Genomic DNA, 22,054 nt, shown 5'->3' with positions numbered 1-22,054 from the left:
TTCCATCTGCCCTGCTCTGTAGACCTTTGGGATTTGGGTGGTATCCTACATATCCTCATTAAATGACACCTGCCTTAACTAGTTCATGGAGATTCTCCAGGCAGGCACTGACCCAAACTATAGAATGTGTACCTGAATATGTATGTGCAGAGTAAGTTAAGTTCCTGCAACAGATAGTTCCCTGGAAAATGCTGATGACACCAGCACGGCCTTAGTTCCTGGTGAGTGAGTAGTCCAACAGCAGGGGCAGAGAAACAGAGCTGGAAGTGATAAGCAAGTATAAGATGAGGCAATAAAGTTGCCTTAGCCGTGGGCTGTTCAGGTGATAAATGTCTGAATTATGCTCCAAGGGTCAAACTGAAACATCAACAGACGTCACTGGCAAGAGCAGGTGGGCAAAGGTGTGCAGGTGTGAGAGCAGGTGGGTACCAAGGAAGACAAGTCTGTGTCCTGCGAGGTAGAGGATGGGGAGGGAAGTGATACGGGCTGATGGGACACGTCCTGGCAGATATGAAAGGGAATAGAGAACACTGTATGCAAAGAAGGAACAGAAAAGCATAGCAGAGATTCACAGGTTAAAAAAAAAAATGCTGGGGCTGGAGAGACCACTGTGTGGTTAAAAACACTTGTTGCTCTTCCAGAGGACCCAAGTTCAGTTCCCAGGGTCTGTATGAAGCAGCTCATAGCTACCTGTAACTCCAGCTCTAGGAGATCTGATGCCCTCTTCTGGCTTCCTTGGGTACCCGGACACATGTGATCTGAGCACATGTCTGTGCACGTGTGTGCGTGCGTGCGTGCGTGCGTGCGTGCGTGTGTGTGTGTGTGTGTACAGATAAAGATATTTTTTAAAAATACTGAGTGCCTCTCACATTAAAGAAATCTTTAACCTGCCGTCCCTGTCCTCCCTCTGAGTGATCCGTCTTGACTCACGGATTTGTCAGCTTTTTCCATGGACCATTTCCTTTCCCTGGGAGAGAGACATTTCAGAGCAGTGGGAGGAAGAAAAGAGAAAGCAGTTAGCTCCGGTGAGGAGGTTCACCTCAGCCTTCCCCTCCTATGCTCCCTCTATTCTCATTTCCACTAGAAAAGAAGTGAAACCCCTGAACCCACGAGGACCCGATGTGAGAGGTCACTTGGCATCATTACTGTCCTACGATGATGTCGTAGTGTGTGAGAAAACAGCTCCCACTCTCTTCTCCTTTCTATCAGCCTGGACCATGTGACTGTTTCAATTTGACACAACCTAGAACCGTTGTAGACAAGAGCCTAAGCAAGGGATTGGGCACAGTGGGCCAGGCTGAATGGATGTCAGTGGGGGATTGTTGTAGTTGGGTTAATAGATCTAGCCCACTGTAGGCGGCACAATTCCCTAGCAGGACCCTGGTCCTGAACCGCACAGGAATGGAGAGGTAGAGCTGAGTACAAGCAAGGAAGCATGTCAGCATTCACTTTTCTTTTCTTGGCTGTGGATGGGATGTGAGCAGCTGTTTGAGGGTCCCGCCTTGACTTCCCCGTAACGATGGACTTGGAATCGTGAGCTGAAGTTGAAAAATCCTCATTTCCCCAAGTTGCTTTTTGTGGGAATGTTTTATCACAGCTATACAAATAAAACTAGGGCAGGCTATTTGAGGCATGCTGTTCTATGAACTAGCAACAGGGTTTTGAGATCCTACCACAGATTTACCTAACGTCTTCCCACGATAGAGCACAGATCTTGGCTGGTAGTAAACCGGGACTTGCCTCCCCAGACCTCAGCATCTCCCCATTCTATCAACGCTCCCCATACCCTAAGGAAAAGATCTCCATATCAGATCTGGCTTCGCTTACTATTGCCGCTGTAATCTTTGCCTGACTATCCCTCTAAGCGACTTACTCACCTATAAGAGGGAGAGAGTCATATCTAAACAACTAGTGAAAAGGCTCTGGCTCATATCCAGTGCCAAAGCACTGCAGCTGTTATCATCATCACTGCCCTCACTCCTGTAAGAATCTGGCCCAAGGGCTACAGCTGGTTCAGCAGTTAAGAGTGCACACTGTTCCTACAGAGGACCTAGCTGAGTTTGGCTCCCAGTAACCACATCTGGCAGCTGTGCATCTGGGTTCAAGGGATCTGACTCCCTCTTCTAGTCTTTGCGGGGACACACACAAACACACACACACACACACACACAGAGAGAGAGAGAGAGAGAGAGAGAGAGAGAGAGAACGAGAGAGAATGAGAGAGACAGAGAGAGTTTAAATTCACACAGACACATACACATTAATTTAAAAAACCAGTAAGTCTTTTCTAATTCTTGTCCTTCAGATATTTCTAGTGTGGCAGCCATAGGTTTTTGTTTGTTTGCTTGTTTTTAAGGAAAGGTCAGGACCCAAAGCTCAGTTGGTGGAATACTTGCTTAGCAATCAGAGTCCTGGATTCAAGTCCCAGCATCCCACAACTGTGCATCGTAGCAGACTGCACTTCCAGCACTTGTAAGATAAACTTGGGAGGACCAGAATCCAAGTCTGGGTCACTAAGATGGTACAGTGGATAAGGATGCTTCCTGCTAACCTGGTCACCAGCGTTCGATGCTTGGGACCACATAGAGAAGGGAGAATAGTGGCTCCAGCAAATTCTCCTCTGATTGTGTCACAGCATATCAATGCATGAGTAAATGTCACCTTATAAAGCCCTTTACACAGTGCTTTGATACCAGTCTTGAATACATCTCTGTCTAGAAGAGGAGGGAAGGAAGGAAATGAAAAAAAAATAATGAAATGGAATAATGAAAAGAAGAAAATGGCATCCAGAGATTTTCCTTTGTTTCCTTGTGTATTTTAAATTGAACACAAGCTACTTCTTTTGATTTCTTGAGCCCAACCAAACCTGCCTCCCGCCTCCTGCCCTCTACCGTCTCTAAGCCCATCATCGTACTATGCTCCTGGTAGTTGCCTGGTAGTTGGCCAGTCTCTCCCTGTTCTTTAAGCAGATTGTGCCTGCCATGAATTGACTGCCTTGTCCTGGACTGTTCTCTGCCTACAAGGCAGTTCTGCCCCTCCCCTCCACATGCTCTTTGCACCCTTTGGATGGACCTTAGACATTAGGTTGTGACTGCACTTCCTCAGTCCACCCCACTCTGACTTCCTGACGTCAGTGTTCAGGAATGTGTTTGTGTGAATATTAATTACTCAGTAGCTACCTCCCCAATTCGGGGTAAACTTCAGAAATCAGAACTTTGATTTGGTTCACTACTGCAGCCCAGCCACCTAGCCTAGCAACAAGGTATTTGACTTATTATTGTTATTATCATGAGATAGCCCTCTGTAAACAGACCTAAGCCCATCACAGCTATGACCTCAGGACCTCGGGGGAAGTTAGTTTCCTTTGCAATGATGTCTAAAGCACTTAATTACTTTCTTGAGTGTCAAAGGTTGAATTTCCTCTTTTCAGTAGTACCCAGATGCATGTTTGGCAAAAAACTTCCTCAAGAACCTTGCATTTTAGCAATATTGGTCATGGGAACTTGATGATTCAATATGTTTTCAAAGATTCTAAGGACAGAAAGGTTGGCATTAAGACTAACACTCTGAGTGCAAAGGCAAGAGAGCATAGGGGTTTTAGGAAAGGATTTGCTGGTTGACCAAATGTTGATAATGCAAAGGCGAAAAGCAAATTTCACATTGTATCCCATGGGCTCATGCTCATAGCCCCTGACCTAAAATGGGAATTCAATGTTTTTAAAAGCCAAAGAGGCCACTCTGCACATTTTCACTTTAGAAAGGATTACAGTTCACACTTTTCCGGTTTTTTTTTTTTTTTTTTTTTTTTTTTTTTTGTTGTTTTTTTTGTTTTTTTGTTTTTTTGTTTTTTTGAGACTTACAACTGTGGACTTCCTCATACTGACACCTGAGGACTCCGGACTCTGGAGAGTGTGGATAGCCACATTCAGCGTCATACACTTCATATTGGTCCCACTTTTCGCCTGACATTTGCCACCAAACTGATCTGTTTTCCTCTCATTTCCTTTGGGATTTTGCATATTCAGAAAACTATGCTCACAAAACACACTGAATGTTTCTCAATTTTAAAAAGATTTTTGCTATTAGCCACACATGGTGGTACACACTCTAATCTCAGTACTCGGAGGCAGAGGTAGATGAATCTCTGTGAGTTTAAAACCAGCCTAGTCTACATGGAGAATTCCAGGCTGTCTGAGGCTATATACTGAGATCCTGCTTCAGAAATAGAAATAAATGTTTTAGAAGTTTCTGGCTATCAGTTCTCCTTACTCTGTTCACAGCCCTGTATATAATACTGAGGCCAAAGCTGGATTGCAAATGTTTCTGAGACAAGCAGTTGAAAACCAGCAGCAGCAACAACAATGTGAGAGAGAGAGAGAGAGAGAGAGAGAGAGAGAGAGAGAGATTTGTGTCTGACCTCAGAGTGCTGGATTAAAAGTATGTGTCACCATGGCTGACTACAACTTACATTTCTATGCTTATAGTAATAGTCAATTAAAGATTCAAGTATAAAATATTAAATAATAAAATTTTAGGGAATAACAAGCAAATTTGCTTTTAGTCATAGATGAGAAAGATGCCTTAAGACACAAAGCACAGAACTTTTAAACAAAAATTCTGATCAAACATTTCCACATGATATTTAAAAATCATATGGATTAAAAAGTCATTTAGCACTAAGGGGCAATGTTCTAGCAAGCATCACTGATGGGCTTGACTTCTTAATTTACAGAGTATAACTCATTACTTTGACAAACTACCCTGACGAAAGGGACATAAGAGGAAAGGTTTATTTTTGGCTCATAGTCTGCACAGCCCATCATGGCGGAAACACACAGCGGCAGTATGAACACTGGCATAGCTGGTCACATGGCATCCACACTCAGGAAGCAGAGAGCAATGAATATTAGTGTTCAGCTCATTTTCTCCTTCTTATTCAGTCCAAGACCCAACACATGGAGCAATAGCAGAAAATATTTCCAGTCTTCAGAAAGGTAAATGTGTTAAAGGTGACAACTATTGCAGCTTCAGGGCCAGGGATAAGGAAACTCAGAGTGTGGACAAACTACAAACCAGCAGAAGCCTTTGGAAGTCCGATGGGAATGACTGCAGATAAATAACCAAGTAAATGCAAGCACCTCTCAACTTCAAAGTTTTCTAAGAAGCATGCACATGCACCCTCCCCCGCCCCCCTTTCAGAAAACTTAGGATACAATGTTAATTTTAGAGCAGGAAAAAGGTGGTTCACAAAATACTTGCAGTATGATTTTCACCTTCTAATTAAAAATAGATGCACATGCAACACTTCCACATTGAGGAAGAAAATGGTATCACCAACACTTTCTAGATATTTACATATTTTTCTGAGGGCACATATATCATTTTTATAGTCAGAAAAGAAAATGTTACCTAGAAAAAAAAAACCAACTTTCTACAGAAGAGACAACCTGTTCCCTTGAATATCCTATATTCCAGAAAAAGCACCACTGAGTGTCTGTTTTAAAGATTATATATTTTTAATTACTAATTGAGTATAATTCTGAAATTCCTACTCTGTTGGGATTTTTCCTGTAGGAAAAAGCTACACACCCACACATTCTAGTGCGTTCAGATAGCTCTGTTTGCATAGCTTCATTCATAAGTTATTGACACCTACATTGCTTAATCTGAGCTACCATATAAATAGAACTGGAGTGTGACTGCGCTGGCTATCAGCTAGTGCTGACTGCAGGAACGCACGTTGTCCAAGACCAGCCATTTCCTGCCACTAGTGAGGTGAGTGTCACACCAACCTACAAGAATATTTGCTCTCTGTTGCTGGGGCGGAGGGGATGGACAGGGGGGAACCAGTCCTGTTTATAGGCTCTCAAATAATTCTGATAATATAAAAAGATAAAAGACTTGTTATTGAATAAAGTGGTTTTTTTTTTTTTTTTTTTTTTTTTTTAGAATGGGGTTTGAAAACAGCTCTGGATTACATACCTTAGATTTTGTAATTGTAATAATGAATTTGATTTTCCACGTTGACAACTCCAACATGGTTTACCTCTTAGTTTCTATCTTGTTCAACCATGCATGTGAACAGCCCTCTAGAGCTCTTCCACACGTGTTTTCTCAGGCTTGTCCATGGGAGTAATGGAGGGAGAGAAGGTTATGATAATCACTGAAAATAGAGAAAAGCAAGCCAGGCACAACGCTTCAGTCAGGGGCTATGGCGTCTTTACTATGTGCCCATGAATTCTAACTCTCCAAGAACATAGGCTACAGACTGCAACAAACAGATTTATTTAAAAGGCAATTTTTATAACTAGAAAAATGTTTCTAGGACACATTTACCTTTGGGTGAAGTAGCCCAGAAGGGGCAATGTTCACTCTGCTCATGCTACCTCGTTTCTGACTGGTACAGGTTACTATTTAAACAATTTTTTGTTCAACTGAAAACCCATTCTTAACGTGTTTACCCAACCCCATGATCCCATGCATAAAGGTTAAAAATTAACTATTCTGTAAAAGTTACAGGTCTGCTTTAAAGAAAATAAGTTATTCTAAGCCAGCAGTAGTGACTGATCACATGGATTCAAATTACATGAAAGTTTTTAGGCAATGAACAAAGGCATCATAAGCTAATACATTCAACAGCTGCATTAGCCATAAGCAACATTCTCAACAAGCAGTAGATACAAAAAAATAAGGAAATCTTTCTTGTAGGTTGTGTATGTTATCTTACAGTGCCTTAGTATTGCACTGAACATAAACAAAACATTATGAGGGCATCAGATCAGATACTTTTATTAGAAGGAAATGGCTGCTTACACAAAAAGCCTAAGACAGCTTGAGATAATCTGGCTCTTGATCTTACACCTCTACAAAATCACGGTATTTCACTCAGCCAAGGAGAAGAGTGTGTGAAATAATCAGCACACATACAGCTTCTTCAGGGAACTCTGCCTTACACCAATATCTTCAGAAACCTATGATTACTATTTTAAAGAAGCAGGGCCTGTTTACTGAGTACAGGAAGGGAGGAATATTTAAAACAAAATTCAAAGTTCTGACCCACCCCTCCCTGCAGTTATTAACTAATACACTAGTTGAATGTACTGGTTTATGACTTCCTTTGTCCTTTGCCTGAAAACATCCATGTAACTGCTTTGGCATAGGAATGCATCGTTAGGATAACCTGAATCCATGTTCCTGAGCCAGGATCAGTCATCATTGCTGGCTCAAAATAAATAATTTCCTTTAATCCAGGATTGTAAATTTATCTTATAGGGTAGTTAATTTTTAACCCCTCTGAACAGAAAAGGGAGATAGAATGGTAATGGAGGGAGAGAATAGGCAACATCTTAAGCTTCTTTTTTCTTTTTATTCTTTTTGCAACATTCTTCTACATGTGGATATCCAGTTTACCCAGTAAAAATGTTTAAGGCTATGTTTTTTTCAACATATGTTTTTGATACCTCTGTCAAGAATTAGATGGTTCTATTTGCCTGAGTAATGATGTAATCATATTTTTAATTAAAAAAAATTTAAACAGAGGAAAAAAAAGACAACATGTTAAGATCGAAACAATGTGAGAAAGATAACAGGAAATTTAAAACTCAACTATAAAAGAAGTATAAAATTAGAAAGAAATAAAAACATTAAAATTCAAAATAATAAATAACAGTTTTAAATGGAAGGGAAGTCAAAAGGGAGAGAGATGCGTTTTTCCAGGTCTTTGTGGAGAGGGCAGTGGGTTTGAGTTTGCTCCTGCTGAGCAGGCTGCATGGAGGGCAGGCACATTGTCTGCATTCATCAGGGCTGTGTTTTTAGACTCTTAATAAAAGTCTAGAGGCTTTCTTCCTTTGCGTTTCTGGGGCCTTGGCGTCCCAAGCTGCTGTCTACATCCTGTAGGCCGGGTAGGTTCCCATTCACTCCAGACAGAGAGCCTCAGTCTGCCCTCCACGAGATGCCAAAGTTCACCTAGTTTAAGGAGGGCAATCAATCAGGCCGCCTTGCTTCTTCAGAAACCTGCAGCTGCAGGCTTGCAGGCCTCAGTCAGGTCACAGTCCTCGCCACAAGGGGGCAGGACTTCTGATCAGTGTGTCTTCCACAGCCCAGGCTCGGGGTTCCTGGAATTTCTCGGTGGATCTGTCATCCCCGGTTCTTACAGTGTTTTCTCCTGGACGGTCACTATGGCAGAGTGTTCCCCGGCACCCTGATTAGTCACCTGCCTGTATTTTCTGACCTCCAGAGTTGCTCAAACGATAGGCTCCCTTTGAAGACAGCTCCTGATCACAACGCCCCGAGTTACGGAGAGAGAGGAGATGGCTCCGTGATGCTAGTCAGCAGTGAGAGAGGACTCACCTCAGATCAAATGCCTGCCCTGGATTTAACGCTTGTGAGAACTGTGCAGTCTTGACAGTCACGGGCTTCTCCCGATGCTACCACCACCGCGCCTTTGTTCTCCTATGGCCACCCAAACCGGGCTGACCACGTGATTGCTGCTTCCCTCCCTCCTCACCCCTCCCAGTCCCTCTCTCCATCCTCTCCCCATGCAGGGAGCCCAGCTGGACTTTTGGACTGTTTCCTACTTCTCCGCGTTATCTTTTGTTTGTCCTGCATTTTAGCTACCGCCCACCTCCACGCGCCTCGATTCCCCATGTCTTTCGAATATAGTTTCTCCTGTGTTACTCTGAACGTCTTACTTGAAAGTGAGCAGAGCCAACTGGCAATCCTGCTCCCTTCATTTATTCCTGAGAAATTGTGCTTACTCTTGATCACCGTCATTACTTTTTGAATATTCAGAGGGTGCCAACTCTGACAGGCAGAAACTCCAAGGCGACTCCGGCACGCTTTGAGAAAACTTCATTAGTTTTTAACTAACTGATGCTTTTCTGACACACGTTTCATGTTCATTATTACTTTCCTGGCCCTGTATCTGGGGTCATGGTTCCTTTCATGTGGAGAAAGTATTTAGAAAATAAGATATGCGCACACACTACTGCGCATTCGTTTAATACTGACTAAATTTACCATTACAAGGATTTTGTCTTAGCTTCTGAGTTACATATTTGTATTTCTTTTCCCCTACAGTGAAAATCATGCAACATCTGTATGTCTACATTTTTTGCTACGTATACAACAAAACAATCCTAAGTTTTCAATGCGAACATTGCCACTAACAATAACTCTACTCAGCTTGAGACGTTTCTGTGCTTTTAAAAAGATTATTATTATTCTATGGCTAGATTCTAGCACATACCTTTTCTGTATGGCTATTGATTTCACGTTGAGTTAGCCAAGGTTGCTTCTGGTGATGTCAAGCACATGTGGTTGAACTAATATTGTATTTTATTCCCATAGAAACCTGAACAATGAGACCTAAAATGACATATTCAACCTCCCAAATTTCCCCAGCCAAGCTGAGCAATGCAACAGGCAAAGCCCTGGTGAAGTCTTGCAAGCTAAGAAGTAAGAGCGTCAGCATTCCTCTGTTACACGTTATTTGAAATGTATTATCGAAAACTTTTTATTTCAATGTTCAGACATGCCACTTACGGATAGATAACATCTAAGAACACACGAACTGAAAGGAAAAAGGAGGCAGCTCATGTTTTTATTGGGAACAGCACAGGATAGGGCTGGCTTAGATAATGCAGACCTTTGATGAGTGTAAACTTAGAAAAATACAGTCTTTTACATCATTCCCTTCACAATTCTCACAGATCCTGCCATTTCCCTAATTAACTGACACATCTCTAAACCGATCCTCTTCCCTCCAAGTTTGTCAGTCTACTGATTACTGATAAAGGAGAGAAACACAAAGGAAGATACCCAGGCCCCAAATGAAGAAGAACGGACCAAATATAATTATCTAATTACAAACTCAGAATGTGGAACACGATGAAAAGGAGACAAAGTATTAGTATTCAGAAAATGAATCCCATTAGATATTATGGCGTAGACATGCCAGAATTCCCACACTGATGACAGAGCTCAGTTTAACGTTGAGATCTTACAACTCACATGCTACAGTCTTTATTTCAACCTGACCCTGAGAGGTTATTTATGATGTCTAAGACACAAATGGAACTTTCTTTCTTTGGCTAAGTAAAATAAGGATTACTGAACAACTGATTATTTTTGTGTTTTGTTGTTGTTGTTTTGGTTTTCCTGTTTTTGTTTTTTTTAGTTCAGTTGATTGAATGTGCATTTGGTTAGCAGGGAAGATTTCACCCCACCCCAATGTAGCTCAGACTTATCTGGATATTCAGGATCCTTCTTTAACCTCTTGAAGGCTGGGATTAGAGACATGGCCACATCTGGACTGTGATCATTTTCATCCATGGCGGTAGAGTCCAATGAATAGCTTTGATATTAAACATACGTCGTTAATTACTTTTACACCTCTATACCCAAAACCTTACAGAAACGACTTAAAGACAGACAATTCATTTTGCTTTGTGGCTCAGACTGTACAATTCATTATGATATGAATAGCGGCTGGATCAGTTTGACCTATGGCAGCCAAAACTTGCAAAGTTTCTCCTATGGCACCAACCAGGGAACTGAAGGACCAGGCTATAATATCCTGAGACTAGCCCCTGTGGTGTGTGTATATTAGCAAGGTCCTGCACTCTAAAGGCACCACAGTCTCCCAAAGGGTGTGACCAGGTTAGGACCAAGCATCCAAGTACAAGAGTCTGTGAGAGCATTCAATACACTCCTTAGAGAACTCATGAGCCATGTAACCTTGGACAGTGTTGTAATTCCTAGAAGCCTCAGGTTGTCATTGTAAAGCTAAGATAATAACACTTTACGGGATTATTATGAGTGGCTAAATTAAAAGTTCTATGAAATTTAGTGAGCAGAGTGTTTGGCCAAGGGCTGACACTTGGTTAATCCAGTTATTTTAGTATCAATACCTTTATTGTTTTCAGCCTTCTAAAAATTATTAAAAACAGCCCAAATCTCATATGGATGTTAATATCTCCCTGGGTTAGGCAATGGCTGGGCTGATGCATACCTAATGTAGAACCATGATTCCTCAAATGACGTTCTGAAAAAAACAACAAAGACCTAAATGTTTCAACAGTTCATTTGCAGCCAAATGACAATCCCAGACCACTGTCTGTTAAATCCCAAAGTCTGTGATGGTTAATTTCAAATGTCAACTTGACTGAACCATGCTTGAGGCATTCCTGAGGCATATCTTTGGATATGCCTATGACAGCATTTTCCAGACAGGATTATTTCAACCCACCATGAAAATGGGCAGTGGCAACATCCCATGGCCTGGATCCAGAGCCAATTAAAAAGGATACAGATAAGACAGCTCCACACCCCCATTCACTCTCCATCCTCTCCCTTTCACGGTCTGCTGAGATGTTGAGCAGGCAGCCTCCCACTGCCACACCTTCCCTCTATAAAGGACCTGAAACATGAGCAAAACTAGTCCTTTTCTCCTTTAGTTTGCTTCTTGACAACGATTTAGTCACTAAATAGAAGACTTGGTTCCTTTTGTGTAACATATCCTACGGCTTACTAGAAAAGTAGTCAAGTTAATTTTTAACCAAGTAGTGCTACTCCAGTCTCTGTTGGAGGAGCTGTATATATTTTTTAGGATATGACCTACAGAAATCTAAACTTTTTTTCCCTATTGTTAGGATCCCAACACAAAACCAAAGAAATCTGCCATGTCTACTACATGAGGCTCCGTTCTGGCCTCGCCATAAGAAAGGAGACCTGTTACTTTGAGAAAGAACCCACTGAAAGTTATTCACTGAAATCAGGTAAGTTCATTCCTGGACAGACAGATGGGCATCAGTTGCTTTTACTTTCCACATTTTATATATACAGTTTTCCCTCATCCAAGTTCTCCTTGAGGAGAAGAGTAAAGATGATACTGTGTGGGCCATTTTAGTTGGGGGTGTTTAGTTACATGGAAGAAATGGATACAATGGTGAGCTAAAACAGATGATACCTGGTCATACATAAGTACGGGGTGATTGAATTTTTACTACGGAGGAAGTACACTAACTGGCTCCCAGTGGCTGCTTTTGAGTGTTGAAATTGCGGTGAGCAGTTTCCTTCTTCTTGGTGGTGAGCTCTGCTGGAGTGTGATGACCTCACCATTAAAGAAGTCCTGATTCCATTAGACCATTGGGTGAGCACTGTCCTGAGACCACATACCAAAAGGGATGGTATCTTTGCAGAATGGAGATTGATGGCTCTCCTCTGCCTCCTACTGCTGTCTTGCAGGTAGAAAGCGTGAAAGGAACTTCCTTGCCTTCCCCCAGGATGCTACGAAACGCTCCATGTTTGAGGCAGGCAGTTTCCAAGAATGTGTCAAATCACCTGACAGAGAAAGTATCCGAGGTATGATTGGTCACAGGGGCCATGTGAGGGTGGGGTGTGAGGTAAGTGCTATTCCACACAGCAGATGCAAGAGTCTGGGTGCCGTGTAGCTGTGCCTGTGTGTTCTCTAGTTAGCAATCCATTGATATTCTGGAACACTTGCTGTAGGCTGGAGTCTACACTAGTTCTGATAAATGGATTATCCTTTGAGAGGAAAAAAACTACATTAATCCCCATATCTCACAATTTTCACCATAACTATTGTCTTTTAAAATACAATTTTAACACGATATGGCTTGAAGAATAAAGTTCTTACCATTTGTGCAAAGTCCCAAATAAAATTTGATAATCAAGATGTGAGGAGAGTCCAGGGAGTGTAACTCAGTGGTAGAGCACAGGCCTCATGTGCAAGGCTCTGCATTTAATCTCTGTCAACGTGGGAGAAAAATAAAAGTGAGTCCTGAGCATAGTGGCATGTGCCTTTAATCCCAGCATTTGGGAAGCAGGTGACACAGTGTCTCAAAAAACAAACAAATGTATCCCTGGTGCAGGAAAGGACTTTGGGAGCACATTCCCCATGGGAAGGAAACTCCCTTAACTTAGAGACAGGAGGGAGGGCCTAGACCCTACTCCAAATGACTTAGCAGATTTTGATGATTCTCTCCTGGAAGGCATCACCCTCCCTGTGGAGTGATGGGGGGAATGGGATAGAAGTGGGGTGGGTGGGCATGGAAGGATGGGAGGGAGAGGGAACTGGGATTGATATATAAACTAAGATGAAATTAAAAAATACAAAACAAAAGGCCCCAAATCAATTAACAAGTGAAAAAATTCCACCACTAAGGAAATAATTAAGAACCACATGCTGTAATTTACATATATATTACTTTTTATATGTAGGACATTATGTAAAGCAATTTAGTATGATCTATAGTGTTTAGTATATGTACTTAGTATATATTTAATACAAATAATATTAAGCTCCTAGTCAATATTCATTTCTCATAAACTGTTTTTAAATTTCTTTGCTTTAGATGTTCATATACAAATTCTTACTTTGTATATTATTTTTATTTGTAAAATACAATAGCCCGTAGAAGATACGGTAAATTTTAATGGAAGAAACTCATGTGGGCCCAAGTCGGCTTCAGTTTACCCACATAAGCTTTAAAAATATTATCATGTGCCCTGTATGTGTCTCAGGCAAAGGCACGGACTAGCTTACATGTGCATCCCCCTAGAACAGTGGTTCTCAACATTCCCAATGCTGTGACCCTTTAATAAGTTCCTCATGTTGTGGTGACCCCCCACAACCATAATTTTATTTTTGTTGCTACTTCATAACTGTAATTTTGCTACTGTTATGAATTGTAATGAAAATATCTGATACTTAGGATAGCTGGTATTTGACCTCTATGAAAGAGCTGTTCAATTCCCAAAAGGGGTTGCGACCCACAGATTGAGCACCCCTGCCTTAGAGTGTTGGGCATCTCTAAGTAACCGTACTTTATAAAGGGGCATATGTTCACCTATGTCTTCCAAAACATGACCATTCTTTCCCACAGTCCCTTAGACTGTATGAAGGCAAAAATAGGGCTGTCCTCTTCCTCAATCCCAGCCCCGCCATGCAGAGGCAATCCCACCCTGGTACCAACTACAGTACAAGTCTTTTGCCTGTGCTACAATGACAAAGTATAGCTCACATAAAATACAAACAAACAACAAAATTCATCAGAAGAATTGCTTCAAAAAATAGCCAAGAAAATTGTTGACAGGGTTGTTGGTTTGTTGTTTTTCCTGGCTGAGAGCAATTTTGCTCCTTACAGAGGCCTGTGCTTCCCTGAGCACATACAATGACCAATCTGTTAGCTTCAAAGTTTTGGAGAATGGACGCTACGTGATCAATGTTGAAGACTGTGGAAAAGACCAAGAAAAAGGTAGGCAATTTTCGCCTACTTCCTCATGTCTTTACTTAGTAATGATGACTGGTGAGGTTTAAAGAAAAACTCTACTAAATGATCAATAGCAGTGGGTTTCATCATCTATGCTAATTTCAGTCTTCCCTGTGTTAAGCAGGATTCCATGCAGTCAGCTTCTTCAGGGAAGAATGCAGATGTTGAGAAATAACTATTGAGAAATATGGAGGGAGAGACCACGTGTGTTTATTAAGGCTGAATACTCACTAGCTCTTTCTCAACCTTTTCAGTGTCACCATAGCATAAAGGCTTTTTCAGGGTCACCATAGCATAAAGGCTTTTTTTTTTCTTTTTTGTGAAAGAATAATTCTCTGCCATAAGCAATAACACCCATGTTGGAGAATTCATCAGAGCATAATATATTTTGCAGTTTTTGTAAGAATCACTGAAGTTTTTGCTTTTACTGGTATATGGCAAGGTATAGGGCAAGGTTTTCTGGCCCTGTGTGTGATGGAACAGAAACCTTTAGAAACAGTTGTCTCTCACCAAGTGATACCATGTTGCCTTTCAGACAAGATGCTGCTGCATTACTATGAGTCTCCCCATTCCTCAAATGAATCAGGTATGTGGAGGCAGGGTGGAGGTGGTGCTTGGATTCCATTCAGGGATGGATCTAAAATAGCCCTAATAGAGAAAGAGAGGAGCGGGGCCCGCTGGTGGCGCACACCTTTAATCCCAGCACTTGAGAGGCAGAGGCAGGTGGATCTCTGTGAGTTCGAGTCCAGCCTGCTCTACAGAGCTAGTTCCAGGACAGGCTCCAAAGCAATACAGAGAGAGAGAGAGAGAGAGAGAGAGAGAGAGAGAGAGAGAGAGAGAGAGAGAGAGGTTCAAAAGGTTATCCTCAACCCCATGTTCATTGTAAGATCTTAGCTTCTTAGAACATTTATCCCACCTCATCTGTTTCTGGATTAGTATAATAAAGGCTTAGCTACATATAATAATAATAATAGTAATAGTAATAATAAGCTACTTATAATAATATAGCCTGTCTTCAGCCACAGCTAGAAAGATTCTGCTCAAAGGTTGTTCAGAGACAGTTCCTTCTATATTATCATTCTGCAATGTCTCATGCCCAATCACAAGAGAGGGAAGACGAGTGAGTACATTCTTTTACCCTTCCAGGACACAACTAGGGTTACACATCAAGTGTCTGCTCATCCTTCAGTTGGTCAGAACTTAGCCCAAAAGCAACACTGGGCCATGAGAACACAGGCAGGGAAATATTCTATAATCATCTATTAAAAGACAACTCGGTGGTGGCTTCATATACACACAGGCAAGCTGATGCCCAAAGATGTGCCCACTGTAATCAATTCAATTAGAAAACATCCGAACAACAACAGAAATTAAAAACCTAACCTCCTCCTCTGAGGATTTTACAAAGTCTCTTAGGTCAGATTTTGTGGCACACATCTTTAATCTCAGCACTCTGGAGGCAGAGGCAGGCTAGTCTCTAAATTCAAGGTCAGCCTAATCTGCTGAACTAGTTCCAGGACATCCAGGAAAGAAGGAAGAAGGGAAGAAAGGAAGGAAGGAAGGAAGGAAGGAAGGAAGGAAGGAAGGAAGGAAGAAAGGAAAAGGAAGGCAAGGGAATAAAGACCCTCTACCTACCTGATAATAACTCTTCAGTTTTGTTTGGGTACAAATACTTCTAAATGAATCAATGAGCTATTTTCCTTCACATCTTGGATTCTTTGGTTTAAGTTAAATTAAGATGTTACAAGGCTTATGCTTTTTTTCCCTTATAATTTCTTCTGTTCTTTTTATTTTTAATTGATAGGTAAAATTGTATCAATTGTGTACAATAGGAGACTTTTTAAAAAAGATTTTATTTTTATGTGCATGAATTTTGCCTGCATGTATAAAAGTGTGTCATGTGCATGCAGTGCTTGAGGAAGCCAATGGAAACAATGGACCTCCCTCAAGGGAGCCACCCTATGGGTCCTGGGAACTGAATCCAGGTCCTCTGCAAGTGCATCAGGTGTTCTTAACCAACCACAGAAGCATCTCTCTGGTCCCACAACAGGAGCTTTGGAAGTACCTGTCGTCTGTCTACCTTGTAGAATGGTAGCCAAGTGGCAAATGCATCACCTCACGTGTTATCGTTTTCATTGTAAGGTGATGGTGTGGATGGTAAGCTGCTGATGGTGAACATGAGTCCTCTCAAGGACACGGACATCAGACTGCATGCCAATGACAAGAACCACTCTGTGAAGGTAACTGAAATGCGACTGTGTAACTGCCACAAATTGATTCTACCTGTGTGCGTGCATCTAGATGTTAGGGAAGTTCGAAGAGACAGTTGTGTGCATGCTATTGTAAATAAAATACAGTCAGTCGCCTCTAATGACTTGCTCAGCAGTAGGGGAAGGAGGAAAGTGTGGTGTGGCTTTGCTACCGCAAGCTTGCTCCCCAGCAACAGCACAAAAATCACGTGCTTTCCATTTGGCTGTGTGCTACTAAGTTATATGGTGATTACATATCATATATATTGACTATATATTATAAATAGTATATAATGATTATATAGTAATTCACTTCTGGATCCAAGTCTGTCAAGGAGAGGGCACCAAGCATGTCCATACACCAGCAGTTATTAGCAGCATAAAATTCTATATCTGATCCATTCTTATTTACAGGTAGACATTGGCCATGACAAAAAAAAATTGCGAGCATGTTGATGGGCAAACAAGCCAGAACACAAAGTTAGGAAGGAAACAGGACAGCATCATAAGGAGACAATTTCTGTAAATATACCAAATTTAAAGTGATCCAGTCATGTAAGACATCAACATAAAGAGCTAGTGATCCACACGCTGGTCAGGAGGGTATTCTCAAGTGTGTATAATGTAAGATCTAGCATATATAATAAAAAAATAACAATGGAGTGCCATGGCATGTCAAGTCCTTGATTAATGCTTCACAAGACTTGTCTCTAACCCTCAATGTAAGTGTATGATGGAATAGTTAGTTACACTGGTCAGCTATTGTGCAACAAACTATCTCAAAACTCAGTGGATTAGAATAATAACCACTTATAGGTCCTTAGCGATTGAGGCCTGAGGTTTATACTGGTCAGCTATTGTGCAACAAACTATCTCAAAACTCAGTGGATTAAAATAACCACTTATAGGTCCTTAGCGATTGAGGCCTGAGTTGGGTCCCCAGTATTTATTGTCAGGTGACTCACAACCACTTGTAACTCCAGCTGCAAGGTGGTCAGATGGCTCTGGCCTCCATGGGCGTCTACATTCATGTGTACATACCCACACAGAGATACACCCATATGTCTATATTAAAAAAAAACAAAACAAATCCTAAAGATAACATAAATAATAATCACAAATTGTATGTAATAATTTAAAGAACTGAAGCTATTAATTTAATCTAATTAAAATTAAATAAAAACATGTCTGGAAATCTATAGGGAATGCTGGCTATATACAAACCTGGTACATGATCTAGCTAGTTAGAGCCCATTCGCTATGGTGGGATGCCATGCTCAGTCTTAATACATGGTCTGAGAGGGGCCTGGCCCTGCCCCAACCTATTGTGCCAGACTATGTTGACTCTTCATGGGAGTCCTTACCCATGAGAAGTGGGCTAGGGGGGGAGATGAAGAGGTGTGGGAGGAGGGGGGGTGGAGGGAAAACTGTGCTTGGAATGATGTAAAAATAAAATCAAAAAATGAAAAAAATGTAAAAAAAAGTTGAAGTTTGCTAAATAAAGCACCATGTTCTTTGTATTAGAGGCAATAGACAACAACAGAGGGGCATAAATCCAGAGGACCTCATACAGATCTGCTCAGTCTCCACCACGCAGCTGATCTGAATGTACCATGTCCCTGTGAATCACTGCTCCTACCACGCATCCTTTGCCCTCTGCTTTTCCCTCCACCGCTTACTCCTCCCTCCTCAACTCAGTAAACAGGCCTGCTAGAGAGACCAAATTATAAATAATTATTCTCCCCATGGGTTCTAGCTCAGGGAGGCTACTTTAGCCCTGAACTTCCCATTAACACATTTGTTAGCCCTGGACTTCCCATTCACGCATTTGTTAGCCCTGAACTTCTTCCCATTCACACATTTGTTAGCCCTGGACTTCCCATTCACACATTTGTTAGCCCTGGACTTCTTCCCATTCATACATTTGTTAGCCCTGGACTTCCCATTCATACATTTGTTAGCCCTGGACTTCTTCCCATTCACACATTTGTTAGCCCTGGACTTCCCATTCACACATTTGTTAGCCCTGGACTTCTTCCCATTCATACATTTGTTAGCCCTGGACTTCCCATTCACGCATTTGTTAGCCCTGGACTTCTTTCCATTCACGCATTTGTTAGCCCTGGACTTCCCATTCACGCATTTGTTAGCCCTGGACTTCTTTCCATTCACGCATTTGTTAGCCTTGGACTTCTTCCCATTCACGCATTTGTTAGCCCTGGACTTTTTCCCATTCACGCATTTGTTAGCCTTGGACTTCTTCCCATTCACGCATTTGTTAGCCCTGGACTTTTTCCCATTCACGCATTTGTTAGCCCTGGACTTCTTCCCATTCATACATTTGTTAGCCCTGGACTTCTTCCCATTCACGCATTTGTTAGCCCTGGACTTCTTCCCATTCATACATTGTCTTCTTTTCTTCTTCCCTCAGCTGGAAAAGTGCCAAGCTCCTCTACCAGAAGAGGTCTTTTTCGTCCTTCACAAAAAGTCCTCCGACTATGTGTCATTCGAGTGTAAGAATCACCGTGGGACATACATAGGAGTGAAAGATAACCAGCTTGCTCTAATACAAGAAAAGAACAACGACAGTGAAAATATCATGTTTAAAATTTCTAAAGTTTAATGGAACAAGAAACTTGTGGGTTCTGGGTTGAACGACTAAAGGAAGGGTGTTACCACTAAAGAAAGGGCGAGAGAAAGAAAGAGACATCTAAGAGAATGGTTAAGATGCTGTGGAATGTTACTATATATAAAAATTCTTTTCTTTTCCTCTGTACCACTACACATGCAATAAGAGCATGATATATGGCATATGGCATTTGGTAAGGAAACTGAAAGATATTCAACCTTGGCATTTACTTTTGTCTGCTTTGAGTCCTGAATGAATTCACACTTGCAGATCTCTCCAATGCTCTAGACAAGGGTCCATTTTTAAAAAGCCTTAAAAAAAATACACAATTTTCCCTGGTTCTAAACAAAAGGTTGAAATACTAGAGCAGCTAACAGAGGACCAGTTGCTGACCAGGTTGACTGTTTCTCATTCAGAATAAAGCACCAAATGTATTGGTAGATGCCCCAGGCAACCCTCAGACCAGCTCTTTCTGTCAAGAAATCTAGCATTCCAAATATCTACATTCCTAAACAGGTAGGATTAATGTGTGAAAAGGTAGGATAACTGAAAAAAAAAAAGAAAGAAAGAAAAAGAAAGCCAGTATTTGTGACATGGAATAATGTTACCTATAGTTGTTTCCTTGGGGTAGGGGGTTGGAGACAGGGTTTTTCTGTGTAACAGTCATGGCTGTCTCATAACTCTTTCTGTAGCCCAGACTGACCTCAAACTCAAAGAGATTTACCTGCCTCTGCCTCTGCCTCTGCCTCTGCCTCTGCCTCTGCCTTCCAAGTGCTGGGGTTAAAGATGTGTACCACCACTACCCAGCTACTTGTTTTCTTTCTAGAATTCTGATGATTTTTTTTTAAAGATATCAGTTTAAGTTTAAGCAAGCCAAGCTTACATTAGGACATGGAACACATTTTCATTCATAATTGTGATTAATAGCATTGGCCATATTTAACAAACTTAAACTCTTCTGCAAGTACCGACCAGGGCATATATTAGGGTATCCAAGTAGAACAGGATCCCACAGTGAGGTCCTCGTAGAAAGACATTGAATTAATTTCAGATTTTCAATGTTTGTGACATGCTGTGTCCTTCTCACCAATTTCCAAGAGCTGTCACTTTGGATGTGTGCATCGACTTGGATGAAATTTCTCGATGGCTTGCTACACTTACACAAAAATTCTTTTGTCATTTGAGTTCACAGTAGCACTGTTCACTGTGGGATATATTAGCTTAACTTTTACTCTTTCTTTGGTTCTTCTAACCAACGAATCCTTAACGTATCTCCTATTCCCTAAGCTTCATTTTTGTTTTCTCTGACATCTATATGCCAAAGCTTCTATTCTGCTTGGTTTATTTTGCACTGTGGAATTTTATGTATACATATCTACTGGTTTCAAGTTTGTTCACTAAAAGTTTGTGTGTGTGTGTGTGTGTGTGCTTTACTGTTACTAAAATTTATATTAACCATATAGTAATAGTTTGAGCTACTGAAGGAATAGCTTTGCTTACTTAGACAACAGCAATTTCTACTATATCTTATTAGCTTAAAATGTAAAGCAAATGTGAAAGATCACAACAGAAAACTGATGGAATATAATATGACCATTTCTGAAAGTGTAAGCTTTTAGTTTTCAGTTGATAAAAGCTATTGTATATAATAGCTGATGGAATGTATGATAAAAGAGGCTTGGAATTGCTTTATAAGGCCATACAATTATAGCATGATGTAACTGTCTCATTAATCTTCACTGTTTTACTATGGAAACAAAAGTAAAAGCACAATCTATGTCATCCCCCTAGAAACCACAGTGTTGACTACATGAATTTGTACAATAAACTTAAATAATAATTAAGTAGCCAAATATATCTGTGATGTTGTTTATAACTTTGAATAAACTGTTTGGCAAAACCACATTTGAACATGACTTTTATCGCAGAATGCTCCAATGTTCTGAGTTTTTAAATGAAAATGAACACACCCCAGTCCATCACTATTGACAAATGAACGGAGCAGGAAATTTGAAAACTCAGGGTATTTAAAACTAAAATTTCTCACAGAAGGGATTGTGTCTACTTTGCCTTCATCCTCCCAGTGTCCACTGTAATAGACCTCCTCCCCTCTCCAAAAGGACTTTTAAATTTTGCTCCAACCCAAACACACACCCAGGCGTTTCTGAATCAGAAATTAACCTAAAATTTCCAACCCCTTGCTTTCACTCAGCTACCTTATTTTCTGTTTTGTTTTGTTTTGTTTTAAAAGATAATTTTAGAGCTGAGGAGACTGTTAAGCAAGCATGAGCAAAGGAGTCCCACACATAAGCACCCACACAAAAGCCAAGAGCGACTATAAACCCCAGCGCTAGGAGATGGGTAGAGCCAAGCTCATCCTGGAGGGCAGCTGGCCAGCCAGCCAGCCTAGCCAAAGGGATAAAGTCCGGATTCTGAGACTCTCAAAATTCAGAGGAGCAATAGAGGAAGAAATGATGTTGGCATCTGGCCTCTATACACGTGCATATGCACACATCTCACACACATGTACACTTTCCACATTATTACAATCAGTGTTATTTGATTAAAATATTCAAACGTGTACTGACATTTTGTCTTACTTGCATTGCTTTGATGGCTGATAATACACGTTATTGGAAGTATTCTTTCCGTTCAATTATAGCAGAAATGATAATTTTATCTGACAGCTATCTCAAAATTTACAGTTATGTAACTTTATGTTCTTTAAGTTCCTGTGTATTTGGGGGAGTTGTTTTTTAATTTTGCCTTTCTTCTTTTCCTTCCCCCAATTTCTCTCAGATTTGTCCCCACCTCCCAATACCCTACTTCCTGTTTTTATTGCTCTTTTTCAATAAGGGAAAACATGAGACCAATAAAACAAA

The 22,054-nt window shown here is 41.0% G+C and overlaps 1 protein-coding gene across 1 annotated transcript; it reads left to right on the top strand.

The window, feature by feature from the left end:
• The first annotated feature begins 5,733 nt into the window (after nucleotides 1–5,733).
• Il33 (interleukin 33) lies at nucleotides 5,734–21,075 on the top strand. Its single transcript, XM_051199983.1, has 8 exons — nucleotides 5,734–5,775; nucleotides 9,349–9,456; nucleotides 11,652–11,777; nucleotides 12,247–12,363; nucleotides 14,169–14,279; nucleotides 14,830–14,880; nucleotides 16,437–16,534; nucleotides 18,975–21,075. The coding sequence occupies exons 2-8, from the start codon at nucleotides 9,360–9,362 to the stop codon at nucleotides 19,164–19,166; spliced, it is 792 nt and encodes a 263-aa protein (XP_051055940.1). The 5' UTR covers nucleotides 5,734–5,775; nucleotides 9,349–9,359; the 3' UTR covers nucleotides 19,167–21,075.
• The last annotated feature ends 979 nt before the right edge of the window (nucleotides 21,076–22,054 follow it).

The sequence above is a fragment of the Phodopus roborovskii genome, unplaced genomic scaffold (assembly GCF_943737965.1).
Source record: "Phodopus roborovskii unplaced genomic scaffold, PHOROB, whole genome shotgun sequence".
In the NCBI taxonomy this organism is placed as follows: Eukaryota; Metazoa; Chordata; class Mammalia; order Rodentia; family Cricetidae; genus Phodopus; species Phodopus roborovskii.
This window is presented reverse-complemented; position numbering and strand designations above follow the sequence as displayed.

Bases quoted from the DNA above. Each gene is read 5' to 3' on its own strand.
- Il33 (XM_051199983.1), top strand. From the start codon at position 9,360: ATGAGACCTAAAATGACATATTCAACCTCCCAAATTTCCCCAGCCAAG. The intron at 12,364-14,168 runs GTATGATTGGTC...TGCTCCTTACAG, and splicing joins TGACAGAGAAAGTATCCGAG to AGGCCTGTGCTTCCCTGAGC. The intron at 14,280-14,829 runs GTAGGCAATTTT...GTTGCCTTTCAG, and splicing joins TGGAAAAGACCAAGAAAAAG to ACAAGATGCTGCTGCATTAC.